The 12,181-nt window shown below is 41.4% G+C and overlaps 2 protein-coding genes across 2 annotated transcripts in view; both read right to left on the reverse strand.

The window, feature by feature from the left end:
• Nucleotides 1-8,360, reverse strand: part of LOC120448607 (four and a half LIM domains protein 2-like) — a 57,346-nt gene extending 48,986 nt beyond the window's left edge. Inside the window, exon 1 of the mRNA XM_039630709.2 lies at nt 8,094-8,360. Within this exon, the coding sequence (XP_039486643.1) occupies nt 8,094-8,174 (81 nt within the window). The 5' untranslated portion in view covers nt 8,175-8,360. The remainder of the gene's footprint in view (nt 1-8,093) is intronic.
• Nucleotides 8,361-10,058: 1,698 nt separating this feature from the next.
• LOC120448608 (coiled-coil domain-containing protein 22 homolog) lies at nt 10,059-11,887 on the reverse strand. Its single transcript, XM_039630718.2, has one exon. The coding sequence runs from the start codon at nt 11,799-11,801 to the stop codon at nt 10,137-10,139; it is 1,665 nt and encodes a 554-aa protein (XP_039486652.2). The 5' UTR covers nt 11,802-11,887; the 3' UTR covers nt 10,059-10,136.
• Between the last annotated feature and the right edge of the window lie 294 nt (nt 11,888-12,181).

Genomic DNA, 12,181 nt, shown 5'->3' on the forward strand with positions numbered 1-12,181 from the left:
CAGAACAGAACAGAAGACTTGCCACATGCCACATACATACATCCGTGGTTGCCAAATTGGGTGCCACCCTTCAGACTCCACCTTCTGCCACACGAGAAATATTGCTGCGCCAAAATGTTTATTGTGAAAAGATTAATAAAATATGTAGGAACTCAGATTGGCAGAAGAAACAAATCTAAACTTCAATGAATATTAAATGCTAAGGACATATTACTCATACAACCCGTTGTCTGCGTATAAAGATTATGAATTAATCATTTAAATGATGGTTCTTGGGCGCTGGTTCCACATTTACTAAATGCCTTGTTCTAAACATAAACATCAAAGCATTTGTATTTTTGGCTTGAGGTAGGCTTACCGGAAAAGCGAAAAACAAATGGAATAAAGAACTTAAGACATTTTTAATATTTATTTCTCGTGTGCGAAATAAATCACTTGAAGAGGCAAATCATCGCTGCTAGTGGAGAAAAACCAAATGATTAATCATGAGGTCAATTCCCAGTGTGCCAGTGTAGTTTCAGTTGTTTATAAAACCGCTTAAATGCCTTTAAAGAAAAATCATTGTATGGCATTCCGTGCTCGATCAAGTGAATAAACCATTTCCTGGGAATTGGTTTTTTGCTTATTTTGAATTAAAAAACCATATCGGAGTGATGGAGAATAAATTATATTCATTTGATTGTTTTGCTCGATATATAACATATTTATCTTCAATTGAGACGTGTTACCCATTAAAAATGCAGAGCTCCATAAATTCTATGAATATTTACCCAGTTTAATAACATTTTCTGTTCTATGCAATTCATATGTCGGCCATATTCATATGTGTGCCCGATAAGCAAATCAATATTTGAATAAATGAATTTGTATAGGCAAAGTGACCCAAGACTCAACTATGCATGGATGATCCGATGGTTTATTTGCCAGCGAAATGGCCAATGGGCACATGTCCACTGGACAAATGCATTGTGTGCACAGTATCCAGTATGGAGATCCATGTCTGTGTAGGTATATGACCTGCCATATAATATTTATCAGCCATTAAGTCATACGCACACCCAGACAACTGTGGGGGATATCCAATGCCAACGACAACGACAACAATATCAGCCAAAATAAAAATAAAAAGCAAGCAGTGCAATAGTAATGGCCACAAATAAGCCAAATAATGGGTGGGTGTTGAAATTGAAAAATAGAAAAATTGTGAATTGTGAACTGCCGATTGTGAACGCTATTGCCTTGCGGTTATTGTGTATTTATGTGCACATTTAGCACAATTAAAAATTAACACACACATGGGGGAGTCGGCCGTAACCAGAAAAACATAGATACGACGACGGAGATCGCATCGGGGCAATATAGACTATAAACGAAACAGAAATCAAACAAAACGACGCCTTGGTCAAAACGCCGGCTCTTGAGGAAGTGGGCGAGCGTGTTTTTACAGTTATAGAGCACACACAGCTGCTCCAATCCAATGCCTACCTATCTTAGCCACTTAAGCGCAGGGGCTCGGGGAGATGGGAGGGGAGGGGCCCCCTGGTGTCAACAGAAACATCGTGCACATAGAGAAAATGTAAATATTTAATATGAACCATTAACTTCGCTATAAACCATTAACTCTTCATGGCAAAATGGAGTTGATATTATAAGAAGTTATGTTTATTTTACTATTGCGGCTTTCAAATCAGTAGAATTATTTTTTTGGTCTGGTAATAGAACATTAATTATGTCCATGTTTTGTAAGATCAGAAATGTCATTAAAGATCCTTTTTCTCTCAGTGCAGCAAACGTGACCGGTTGCCGGCAGGCAATGTACAACAACAAGACCAAACACAAGAGGCCGCGACTCAAGAAAAGCCTGCGGATGAAAAGGGGAAGAAAAGTAGACCATCAACACGAGTGTGAGTGCGAGTGTGAGTACGAGTACGAGTATGAGTGTACGGTCCATCCAATACTCACATGCGATACCTAACATTCGGGCACACACATAAGCGCTGCTTGAATGCCACCACACACAAGATCCACAGACGGGGTCACCACAATGGAATACCTTCTTTTTAATATGTTTTTAATGTGATTTTAATATGATATCTAGTTGAATTGTGTTTTCCTTGTTCCCAAAAGGATAGAATTGTATAGAATATTTTGTTCGTTTAAGTTGTTCAAGTTTAAATTGTTCTAGGAAAGATAAAGTTTCATATATTAAGCATGCTCTAGAGGGCATACAGTTACATAATCGAAAATCGCATTTATTTAAGTTTAAATGCGAAGTTATCCGTACACCTCTAACTTATTTTACGACTGAACGTTCCTAAATTTTGCTAAAGCAATAAAAAATTAATAAAACTTTGACAAATATTTTACAATTGTATGAAACTTGTAGGTGCCATTTTTGTGACCCCAACTGTGCATACATAAATAGGTGCCAAGTAGAGGCACGCATGACGCGAGCTTTGCAAAACTCTGGGCCTGCTATAATAGAGGTTTCGGGTGGCTGGGGGCTTTTGGGTTTGGGGAGTGCGGAGTGGTGCAGGTGGTGCGGCCTCATGACTGTTTTATTTGAAAATTTTTGGAGAAAGGCCACATGGTTACACGGAGAAGTGGAAATGGTCGAAGCAGCGACTGCAGTTGCATTCCATTTTGGAGTAAAGACCAAAGTGCCGAATGCCAAAGGATGACGTATTTGGAGAGCTATATTATTGAACAATAAATGGTTCAGGAGAAGAAGGTTTACTTAACACACTTATTCAAGCATAAGACAATAAAGACCTGGAAAAGCAGAGAACCCGTTTCGCCTTCATTGTTTTCTGTGGAACGTGTCTGTAGCAGATTAAATCCTTGGGTCATATGCAAATATTTTACTCTTGAATTCCCATACTCTGCCAATAGTGAGGTAAGCTTCTTGTGAATTGTGGAACTTTTGATTATTTCTCCATGTTTTTTGTTATTTTTTTTTAATTGCGCTTCCTGTCATACGCTCTCTTAATTCAGATTTTTAAGCCGAAAAGGGGAAACAAAGCATCGGCAATATGAATATAAGCCCCTTGCCTTAGGAGATTCATTTTAATTGAAGGGGCTCAATTTCCGATCGGCGTGCTTTGCCGAGTGACGATGACGTCACCGTTCCTCGGCTTAAAGCCAACACAAATATTGACTTTAAGCGGGATTTGATGGTGGCGAGATGACGAGATATAAAGGGTAATGCCGGCTTTTGGCTGCTACGTCGCCACGCAATTTATATTCGAAACGCTCAAACTGGATTTTTGGTGGGGTGTGAAGTGTTGGCTGGTGCGAATGATTGCCAAAAATTAAAGCCTAACAAGCTGACAAAAAAATATCTACTAAATACATCTAATGCAAATAAGGGTTACCGCAGTTCACAGCCAAAAAGAGAATCCACAAAAAACCACACAGCCAAAAGCATTTGGCATTAAAGCAATTCAAACAAAAAAACGCCGGTAGTTAAGCCGAAATTGATGTCGAAAGTATATTTGAATGGAAAACGTCTAAGAATAGACGAAACGAGCCGAGCGTAAACTTTTTGTGTTAATAACATTTACGCCAGCTGTTCCAAAATAAACGAATTAAAGTCCAAATCAATTAAATTAATAATAACAACATTAAATGTGCGACACGCCCAGGCGTCCGAAAAATGATGAAGAAGGCAAAAAGAGGCGATAGCAGCCGAAAATCCGGTAGGTGGATGACAACGACACCATCTCCTCCTCCTCCTGCACCACCATCAGCACCACCACCACCACCACCACCTCCTGCCAGATGGAGGATGGCGTGGCCCAAAAAGGCGATAGCGTGCCGGTATTCCATTGCGCAAACACCGCCATGTGATATGACAGAGCCACCTGGCCATCCCCACTGCCCTGCCCAGTCCATGCCACACCACCCCGGTTTTTGAAAGGTGTGCAAGATGATATCCCACGCCCCACGCCCCCAGCCCCAACCCTCTAACCTCCCCCACTTTCCGCTCACTTCGCGCCACCACAAGTTTGGACACCACAATAGCACTTCAAGTCGTTCTAAATTCGATTTCTTATAAAAATTCAGAGCGCTCCGAACTAAAGATATTCATTTAATCTTCAAATGTAATTAAACTTAATAATATACTCTAAAAGTATTACATTTTTAGACGAGTGATTCTTGTTTCTTGAATATTTATATTCTATTTTATATAAATATGTAATTTTAATCTAAATAATGTTTGTTAAATATGTCATTCCAATATAAACGAATAATCCATACACATAATTCATAGCACACAAGTTACTTACAAAGATTTGAGTTTTATTCAAGATTTCCTAGTGCTGTTTTGTTCACCTCCGCTGTGCGAACATCTAACACTCCCCTGGGAAATATAACAAAGGCACGCAACAATCTACGGAAAGGCCAGAACGGACACCGGAATATGACCGATGATTGGGAAGTTGTAGAGGGGCGCCAAAAATGCGCCCCAGCCGAAATTCAAAAATGTGTTTCAAGGCGCGACGGAGAGCGCCATAATTTGCAGCTTGAAGCCATTTGGCCGCAAATTGACGGGCAATGAAAACTAATAATGCAATTAAAAACTTTGACAAAGTTGTCAACTGTCAGGCGGCAGTAACTAGTTAGCTGGTTAGCTGCCAGTTACCAGTTGGCAAAATGCGAATGTCGATTGTCGATTGCCGACTGTCGAGCGTTGGTCGCAGCTCGGCAAGTGCAAGGTTGTTTTTTAGTTTTTAAAACGCAAATAATGCCGAGCGTAGCGTCTCCAAATGCAAATACATACCAAAGCCACTCGTGTGCACATATATATGAACTTCTATATACGTTCGCAGTATATAGCCCGGTATTTGGAAAGCCGCAGAGTGATTGCCTCGGGTTTCACAGTGTCAAAATATAAAGAACGGAGGGATGCAAGGCCAGCCATCCAAAAAAAAAACGACACTCAAAAATCGTTTTATCTGAAAGCTTTTTTTGATACTGATAGTTTGAAAGTGCTCAGAAAGCACTTTATAGATTCCGCTCTTTTAGTCGATTAAGTGCACATAAATTCTTTAATTAATGTCAGGGTATTCATTTAGCATATATAAACTGATTATATACATGCAGATTAAAGTAAAGATTTTCCTATCTGGATACAGCTAAACATCTAATCGTTCTTTAGGTACCGATTTATTCAATAAAGTTAGCAATCTTATCTAAATGATCCTCTTGCTGTTCAATCTGCGCCAAACCAAAAGCCGCAATGTATTCTTGTTTATTGACGTGTTTATCAGATACCGATCATTACTTTGACAGCTATCTGATACAGGACTGGTAATTCTATATTCTATATTAATTCAGCTTCTCATGGTTTATCAATGGATGCCTATGCCAAAAACGCAGCATCGACTTCTGAACAAATTCTTTGGGTTTGGTTCGTCGGCATAATGATGATGACTCAGGTCTAGTTTTTATTCCGGACCAAACAGGAAAGCAAAAGCCACTGGTTGATAAATTAAGTGGCGACTATAAAGATCGCAATCTAACCAAACAATTATAATAAAAAATTCGCCACCTTCCAAAGCAATTAAGACAAAGCGCTCGAACGATTTAAGACTCGAGTTCTTCGAGTTAATCAAAATGTGTGAAGCGTTTTTTAGAGTGCACAGAAATGGAAAGTCAGCTGCAACAAAGTTGGCGACACACAAAGAACCAGAGGCTCCTCATCCCAAAAGGAAGCAAGAAGGGCGATGATGATGCACCAGATGAGTCAGAACCAATCTGGAAACACGAAAAAATATCAAAGGGCGACTTTTCCAGCTAATGAGGCCTGGGCCTCACTTTTTTGGGGGAAACGAATGACTCAGTACCAGGATGAACCTAATCTAGGATCTCTTGAGGAAGTAGAGTATCCCCTAGATAAATCCGAATGGTAAAGAACTTGCCATCCAAGCCAGGCTTTAGCAGCTAATGAAATTATTACGCTGGCCCTACTGATTATAATTATGGGACGGCTTATTAATGGAGCTCGGATTCGGATGGAGAATCTCGGCGGGTGATGATCTCATCGATTGCATCAGATTTCGCACGGCATGTTGTTTTATGTGGTCCGCAATTTTGTTCTCGTTTCTGCTGCCCCTTTTTTGTGTATTTTTAATGTGCAAAAGACATATGCAGAATATACAAAATTAGCTGTTAGCACGCCAATAGCCAACAGCCAACGCCATCAACTTCACAGCAAAAAGCGCTTTTAAGGCGAGCCAGCGAATAAAAAATAAATGTTTCATGGTCAATGCCATGGAATTGGTTGCATTGGACCCTCACTCTTGACTGACAATCGTTGACAGCCCAGATATAAAATCGTATAAAACATACACAAGAGGCCCCAGACACAGGTACCCTCCAAAAAATTCGAAAAAAATCTTTGCGTGTGCAGCAAATTGATTGATCTGCACCAAAGTTGCTGCCAACTGTGGCGAATCAATCAATTGACGAAATTTTCGAGAGCAAGGGAATCAGATACACATATAAGACCCTCTTAATTTACAGCCCGTTTGACATCTCTATTCGAAATACTCGGAGTATTCAAAACATTTCTGGGCGTTGTCTGGCGACAGCTTTTGTGCGATCCAGATACATGCCATAAATAATACGATTTACATATGAATTTGTAACTGTTCAACATCTATTAGTATATGCATACATCACGCTCTCTGCCGAACGGCTAAATCCAGTTTAAAGCATTCCATTTTCGCCATTAATGAGGCTTCCCCACTTCAACATTGACCTCTACTCAAAGTCTGAGCGCTGAATTTTGAATTCGAAATGGTTATTGGAGCAAGTGTTTTTATTTCGCATTTTTTCCTTTTGCACTTCAAGTGCCTCGAGTGACGTCAGCCGAAATGAGTGCGATTCGGATAATTTACAAAGTCAAACTACGAAATTATCTAAAGCAGCATGGGAAGTACTAAAGTCATCTTGTCGAATTGTAAGCAGTTTCATTCGACTTGAGAATAACATTTGGCAGCTATTTGCTTGGGTTGCTCGGTGGAATTTATTCAAATGAAGCCCAAAGATAAGATTATCGGACAATTTCTTAATATTTTAAACAAACAACAAACAAAGTTTATGAGTACACAAAATATTCAATCTTCTAAAACAATAGACTTATTATTGGTAACGCATTTTAGAACGAACGAAACGTTTTAGGTTCAGTTATAAATTATAAATTATTTATTTTCTTCCATTCCATTAAGCAAATATGATGCAAAAGTATTATACTTTTAAATTATTTGACTAAAACCATAACTAAAATTGGCTGATGATAAGGCTCAAAATGGTTATATTCAAATAGACTATTTCCTGCTTAGAACTCATTCATTGTTTGTATCTAATATAGCAACAGTGTTATTAAACTTCAGGTCTGGCTTCCAAATTTAATATTGCACTTGCTAAATAAACAGATACTTGGTATCTCTGTGGCCGCCGGGCTGAGAACAGCGATTACCGCTTGCCAACGATATCTTATCAATGAAATTTCAGCACATTACGTAGGCCAGGGCCAATTTTTTGTGTTCGATTAGTCAGAGCCAAGAATAAAAGCAGACGCGGAAAAGCAAAGCCGCCCGATCGGCACGGAAACAAATCGCGGCACAGGTGATGGAGTAACGGAAATCATAATATAGAACTCAGGTGGAACGATTACGAGAAGTCTGAGAAGGCTGAGAAGTCCCGAGAAGACAGCGATGACAGCGATATTTATTTGGCCGCGCATTGATGATGGCAATATATGTATGTATGTACATCCATATGTGTATAGGGTACAATTGGATCGAGTACGTATGTATATATTTTATTGAACAAGGCACAGGCAAACAAACAAGAGATGACTTGAAGGCGAAAGCCCAATTTGTTTATGTATTTTCCCGCCTGAACGGCAACGCAACACATTTGGGGTCGATTAATGGAAACACAGGAAGTTTGGGCCAAAACGGCGCGGGCCGTTAAATCGGCCCTGCTCTTGGCCATATCTTCAGTCTATCTTTCAAAAACTGAACACTATACTTATAGCTATACTGATACCAATAACCATATCCATATCCATATCCACTCACCTTCTCGGCGAACTCCTCGCGCGGACGACGAGAAATCGTCGGTGTGGCACTCATGAGTTCCTTGGTCGGCGATGGTGTCATTATGGCAATTATACTCGTATCTTCCACCTCCGTCGGTTATCGCTTATGAATTGCACTTGCGGCTCTAGGTTCTAGTTACTAAAACTCACTGGGGACGCCTTTCCGTATTGCTTTCGTTTGGTTGCACTTTATTCTCTCGATATTTCTTCGGTTTTTCACTACTATATTTATGTGGTAGCTTGCGTGCTGCGAAGTAAATTTAATTTATAACAACTTTTTATCAGTTGGCATTGCTGCTTTGGTCTATAAGCAAATTATTACGTAGCCGTTGAAAAATGTCGCTGGCGGTAAACTGTTTTTGCCACCTCAATTCGCTTTTGTTTTGCCCTTTTTTAAATGTCGTGGTAGCGGTGATATTTAGTGATATACAGTGGACAGCAATTGGGGTCAATTTGAGAATTTATAAAACAACAATAGTTAACTGAAAATAATCATTTACTCATAGTTAAATCTCTTCCGTTTAGTACTTTATTTGAAATTATTAGTTGAGTAAATGATATTACCAATTTCTTAAAAATTCCTTTCTCTCGTAATATTGAATCTTTGTTTAGCAAATATCCGAATAATCACATTTGTTCAACAATTCAAGTATAAAATCGTTTGCCTTATTTGCTGCCAACCGGATGACTGGAAAGTGATTTACTTTAATTAAAATTGATCCGATATTTATGATATGCAAAGTCGGTACACTTAAAATGGAAATTGAGACTGCGGGGGAGTACTTAAACTGGTATTCACTGTATTCCCAATCTATTTCCAATAAGAGTTAAAGTAAAAAGTGGAAAATAAACTCTAATGAGTCTGAAAGTTCGGATCATATGCAAAGAATGTTGTCATTGGACTATTTTTAGAAGTAGACGTCACTAACGAAAACAAAAAAGGAACGCTTCCAAAAGAATGTGGTTGTTGTTGTTGCTGCTGCTGGCGAACGTTGATTGACCCCGAATATGAGAATGAGGAGGAAGAAGAAGAAGCAAAGCCGGCCGGCCAATTAATTGATTCTACTCGATTGGCCACTATTTTTTACTGCTTATTTTTATTTGATTTCCCCTCCCTCGCCAATTCGACCTTCAGCGTGCTGCAATTCTAATTGGAATTCAATTTCAGTAAGAAGAAGAAAGAAGAAGCAACAGTTTGTTGCAGGAGCCGCACGCACACACGCACACCAGCGAAGGCGCACACACACACATGCATGCACACATTTAAGCGCGGCTCACACGCACACCGGTTAAACTTGTTATCGGCCGCATGCAAGAACCCAAATACTACAGCAACAACAACAACACACAACTCTAGGCAAAACAAGTTCTGGAATATCAGCGGCAGCAACAACAACACCGCACTCGAGTGTTTTATTTTGAAACACGGCTTTTTCTCGTTGTTATTGCATTTTTGTGATAGGTAATTTAGCCAGGAGTAAAAAGCAATGCACACACTGAACACTCACACACTCACACTATATCTCACTCGTTGCCGCGCAAACTAAAAACAAACGAAAGTAAATCAACGTAAAAACGAAACGAACGCGATCCGCCGACGCGCTTTTGGCTTCAGCTTTGGCTTTCAAAACACTGCGAAAAATACGAATGTTGCGGCTGTTGGCCAGTGTGAACGTGGCCGGCTAACGTAAAAATACCAAAAGAACCAAGCCGCCAACTAAAAATACCAAAATTGAATAAGAGTTCGGAAACCGACTCTGTTGATACCCTTTAATATTAAATCTTTCAGGTATTCTTAATGCAGGATATCTAATTTCATAAGATAATAACTTAAGTAACTTATGTAATCCATTTGTTTAGTAAATACAAAAGAGGAAAGAATTTATAGATGTGTATCTCTAAAATTTTAATATTCATCTGTGAAAAGCATTGAAACCAAATAAAATGACTAATGAAATGAACGCTAGGCGTGCATCAATTCGTTTATTGTGATCGGCACTAGTAAACAAGTGATTCCGAGTAACTAACTGCCTGCATTCGGCTGCTCCACTGTCCGTATCTGCTCCTGCAGCTCCTGGATGTGCTGCTCGAACTTCTGGATATCGCCGGTGATCTGCTGCAGACTGGTCAGCACGTTCTTCAGTTTCTCGCCATCGATTTGGACCTCCAGTTCGCGGATCTGCTTGGTCACGTTTCCTGTGAGGGAGACGCACTCGACCAACTCGTTGCAATTGGCGTGGAGTTGGGCCAGGAGCTTGTAGGCCCGCTTAGCGTGGAGATCATGCTTGGCGCTCTGGAAGAGCAGATCGTCCGTGTAGTTGAACTGGCGTTGCAACTGGGCACCCACAACATTGAGCTGCTTCTGCAGTTGCCGCGTGTCATCCAGAACCTTGTAGATATCTGCTCGTTGCTTACGGATATTGCCAATGAATTCGTGTATCCTACGGGTGTACTCCTTGCGCGGTGCCAAGGACTGACTGGCGTTCCGCAGGGTGGCATTAAGTTCGTTGTGCTGTTGGGTCTTGGCCAGAAGTTCCTGCTCCAGTTGTTCGATGTTGTTGCGAATGCCCTGGACCTCCTGAGCCTCCTTGGCGGTCTTAAGTTTCTCTAGGTTTTCCAGCAGCGGTTTTCTGTAATCCTGCCACTGCTGAGTAAGCGTGATCCTTTTGCTTTGAGTGGACTTTAGTAGGGCCTCCAGTTTGGCCAGGTTCTCCTCGGAATCGGCGAGAACCAAGGAAGTGCGTTCGTGCAGTTTGAGCGTGGGCTGAATGAGACTGATCTCCTCGCTCGCTTTTGTTTCCCGCTGTTTAAGAGCTGCAATGGCAACAGCATGCGCTTTGCGTTCTGCCAGCAGGGTTTCGCATTGGACTCGCAACTCCTCGACTTGGTCGCTCAGTTCTTGGATGGGTGAAGCCTCCTCCTCCGCACTGGCGGGCGGTTTTACGGTAGGAATCGGTAGGGGCGGCGCTGGATCTTCGCTGGCCACAAAGGGTAGTGTTGAGTCCGGCAATGTCTGGCCCCACCTGTCCAGCTCGTTCTTGTGCAGCACCGAGGCAATTAGATCCGAAGAGGTGGAGGACGTTTGCTGGAAGAGGCTGGGCGCCTGTTGGTCGAAATACTGCTGCTGCTCCTTGGAACGCTCCTCGGGATTGGCGGATGGAATGTTGAGATTGATGTTTGGTCGAAACTCGATGCCCAGACTACTGCAACCAAGATATTTGCGATTGCCCAAGGACCTGGCAAACTGTGGCACCCAGGGTGTCTTAAGTTGTTGGGCGAGCTCCTTGCGGATTTTTAGCTCCAGGAGTTGCCTGTGACTCGTGGTTTGCGACTTGCTGCCACCGTCCTCCGTGCTCTGACGCTCTCGCGGAAGTTGTTCGATGAGAAACATCAGCAGTCGCCGCAGTTCCACGGCATTGGGATACAAAAAGGTCTGATATCCAATATCGCCGCGGTAACCACTATCCTTGCATCCCTGCGCCAAGGAGCTGGCCACTCCGAAGCGCTGGGCCATCGCTCCGCCGGGAAGGGTCCGAGGAAGCTGCAAGTCTGGACGGATCTCCGCCAGACAGCCGGAGACCGCTCGCACCACCTGTTCCGGGGTGAATCCGGACAGTTCCTCCGTCGGCTCGATGGCCGCGTCCACCTGGTGCAGCTGGTGCATGATTATCTTGTCCACTTCGTCCATGATTCGCTTTATTTACTATTTATTTTCGCATTTTAATGGGAGTGTTTTTTTTTGTGTGACTCTCTTGTGACAGTCACAGCGATGCGTGAACATGTTGGTCCGGCAACGCTAGCGGTTTTCTTAAACCGATGTGGCAGCACCAGTTTGATTCAAAAAGTAATTTAGTTTGTAACAAATTTTTGTTTCATTAATTTACAAATGCATTATAAGTGACCTATTAAAACTCCATTGTTAAATTCGTTTAACGCAGCAGAAGCGTTGAAATTTTAATAAGTCAATTTTCAAATTTGACTTGACTCGAATATTAACGCAAAAGTAATAACCTAGAAATATTTATTTTTTAAGAATAACTCAAAAACATGCAATCCAATTATACAAAT

Source organism: Drosophila santomea, chromosome 3L (genome assembly GCF_016746245.2).
Source record: "Drosophila santomea strain STO CAGO 1482 chromosome 3L, Prin_Dsan_1.1, whole genome shotgun sequence".
Classification (NCBI taxonomy): Eukaryota; Metazoa; Arthropoda; class Insecta; order Diptera; family Drosophilidae; genus Drosophila; species Drosophila santomea.

What these genes read in the sequence shown, in the direction of transcription:
- LOC120448608 (XM_039630718.2), bottom strand. Translation starts at nt 11,801, where the DNA reads ATGGACGAAGTGGACAAGATAATCATGCACCAGCTGCACCAGGTGGAC.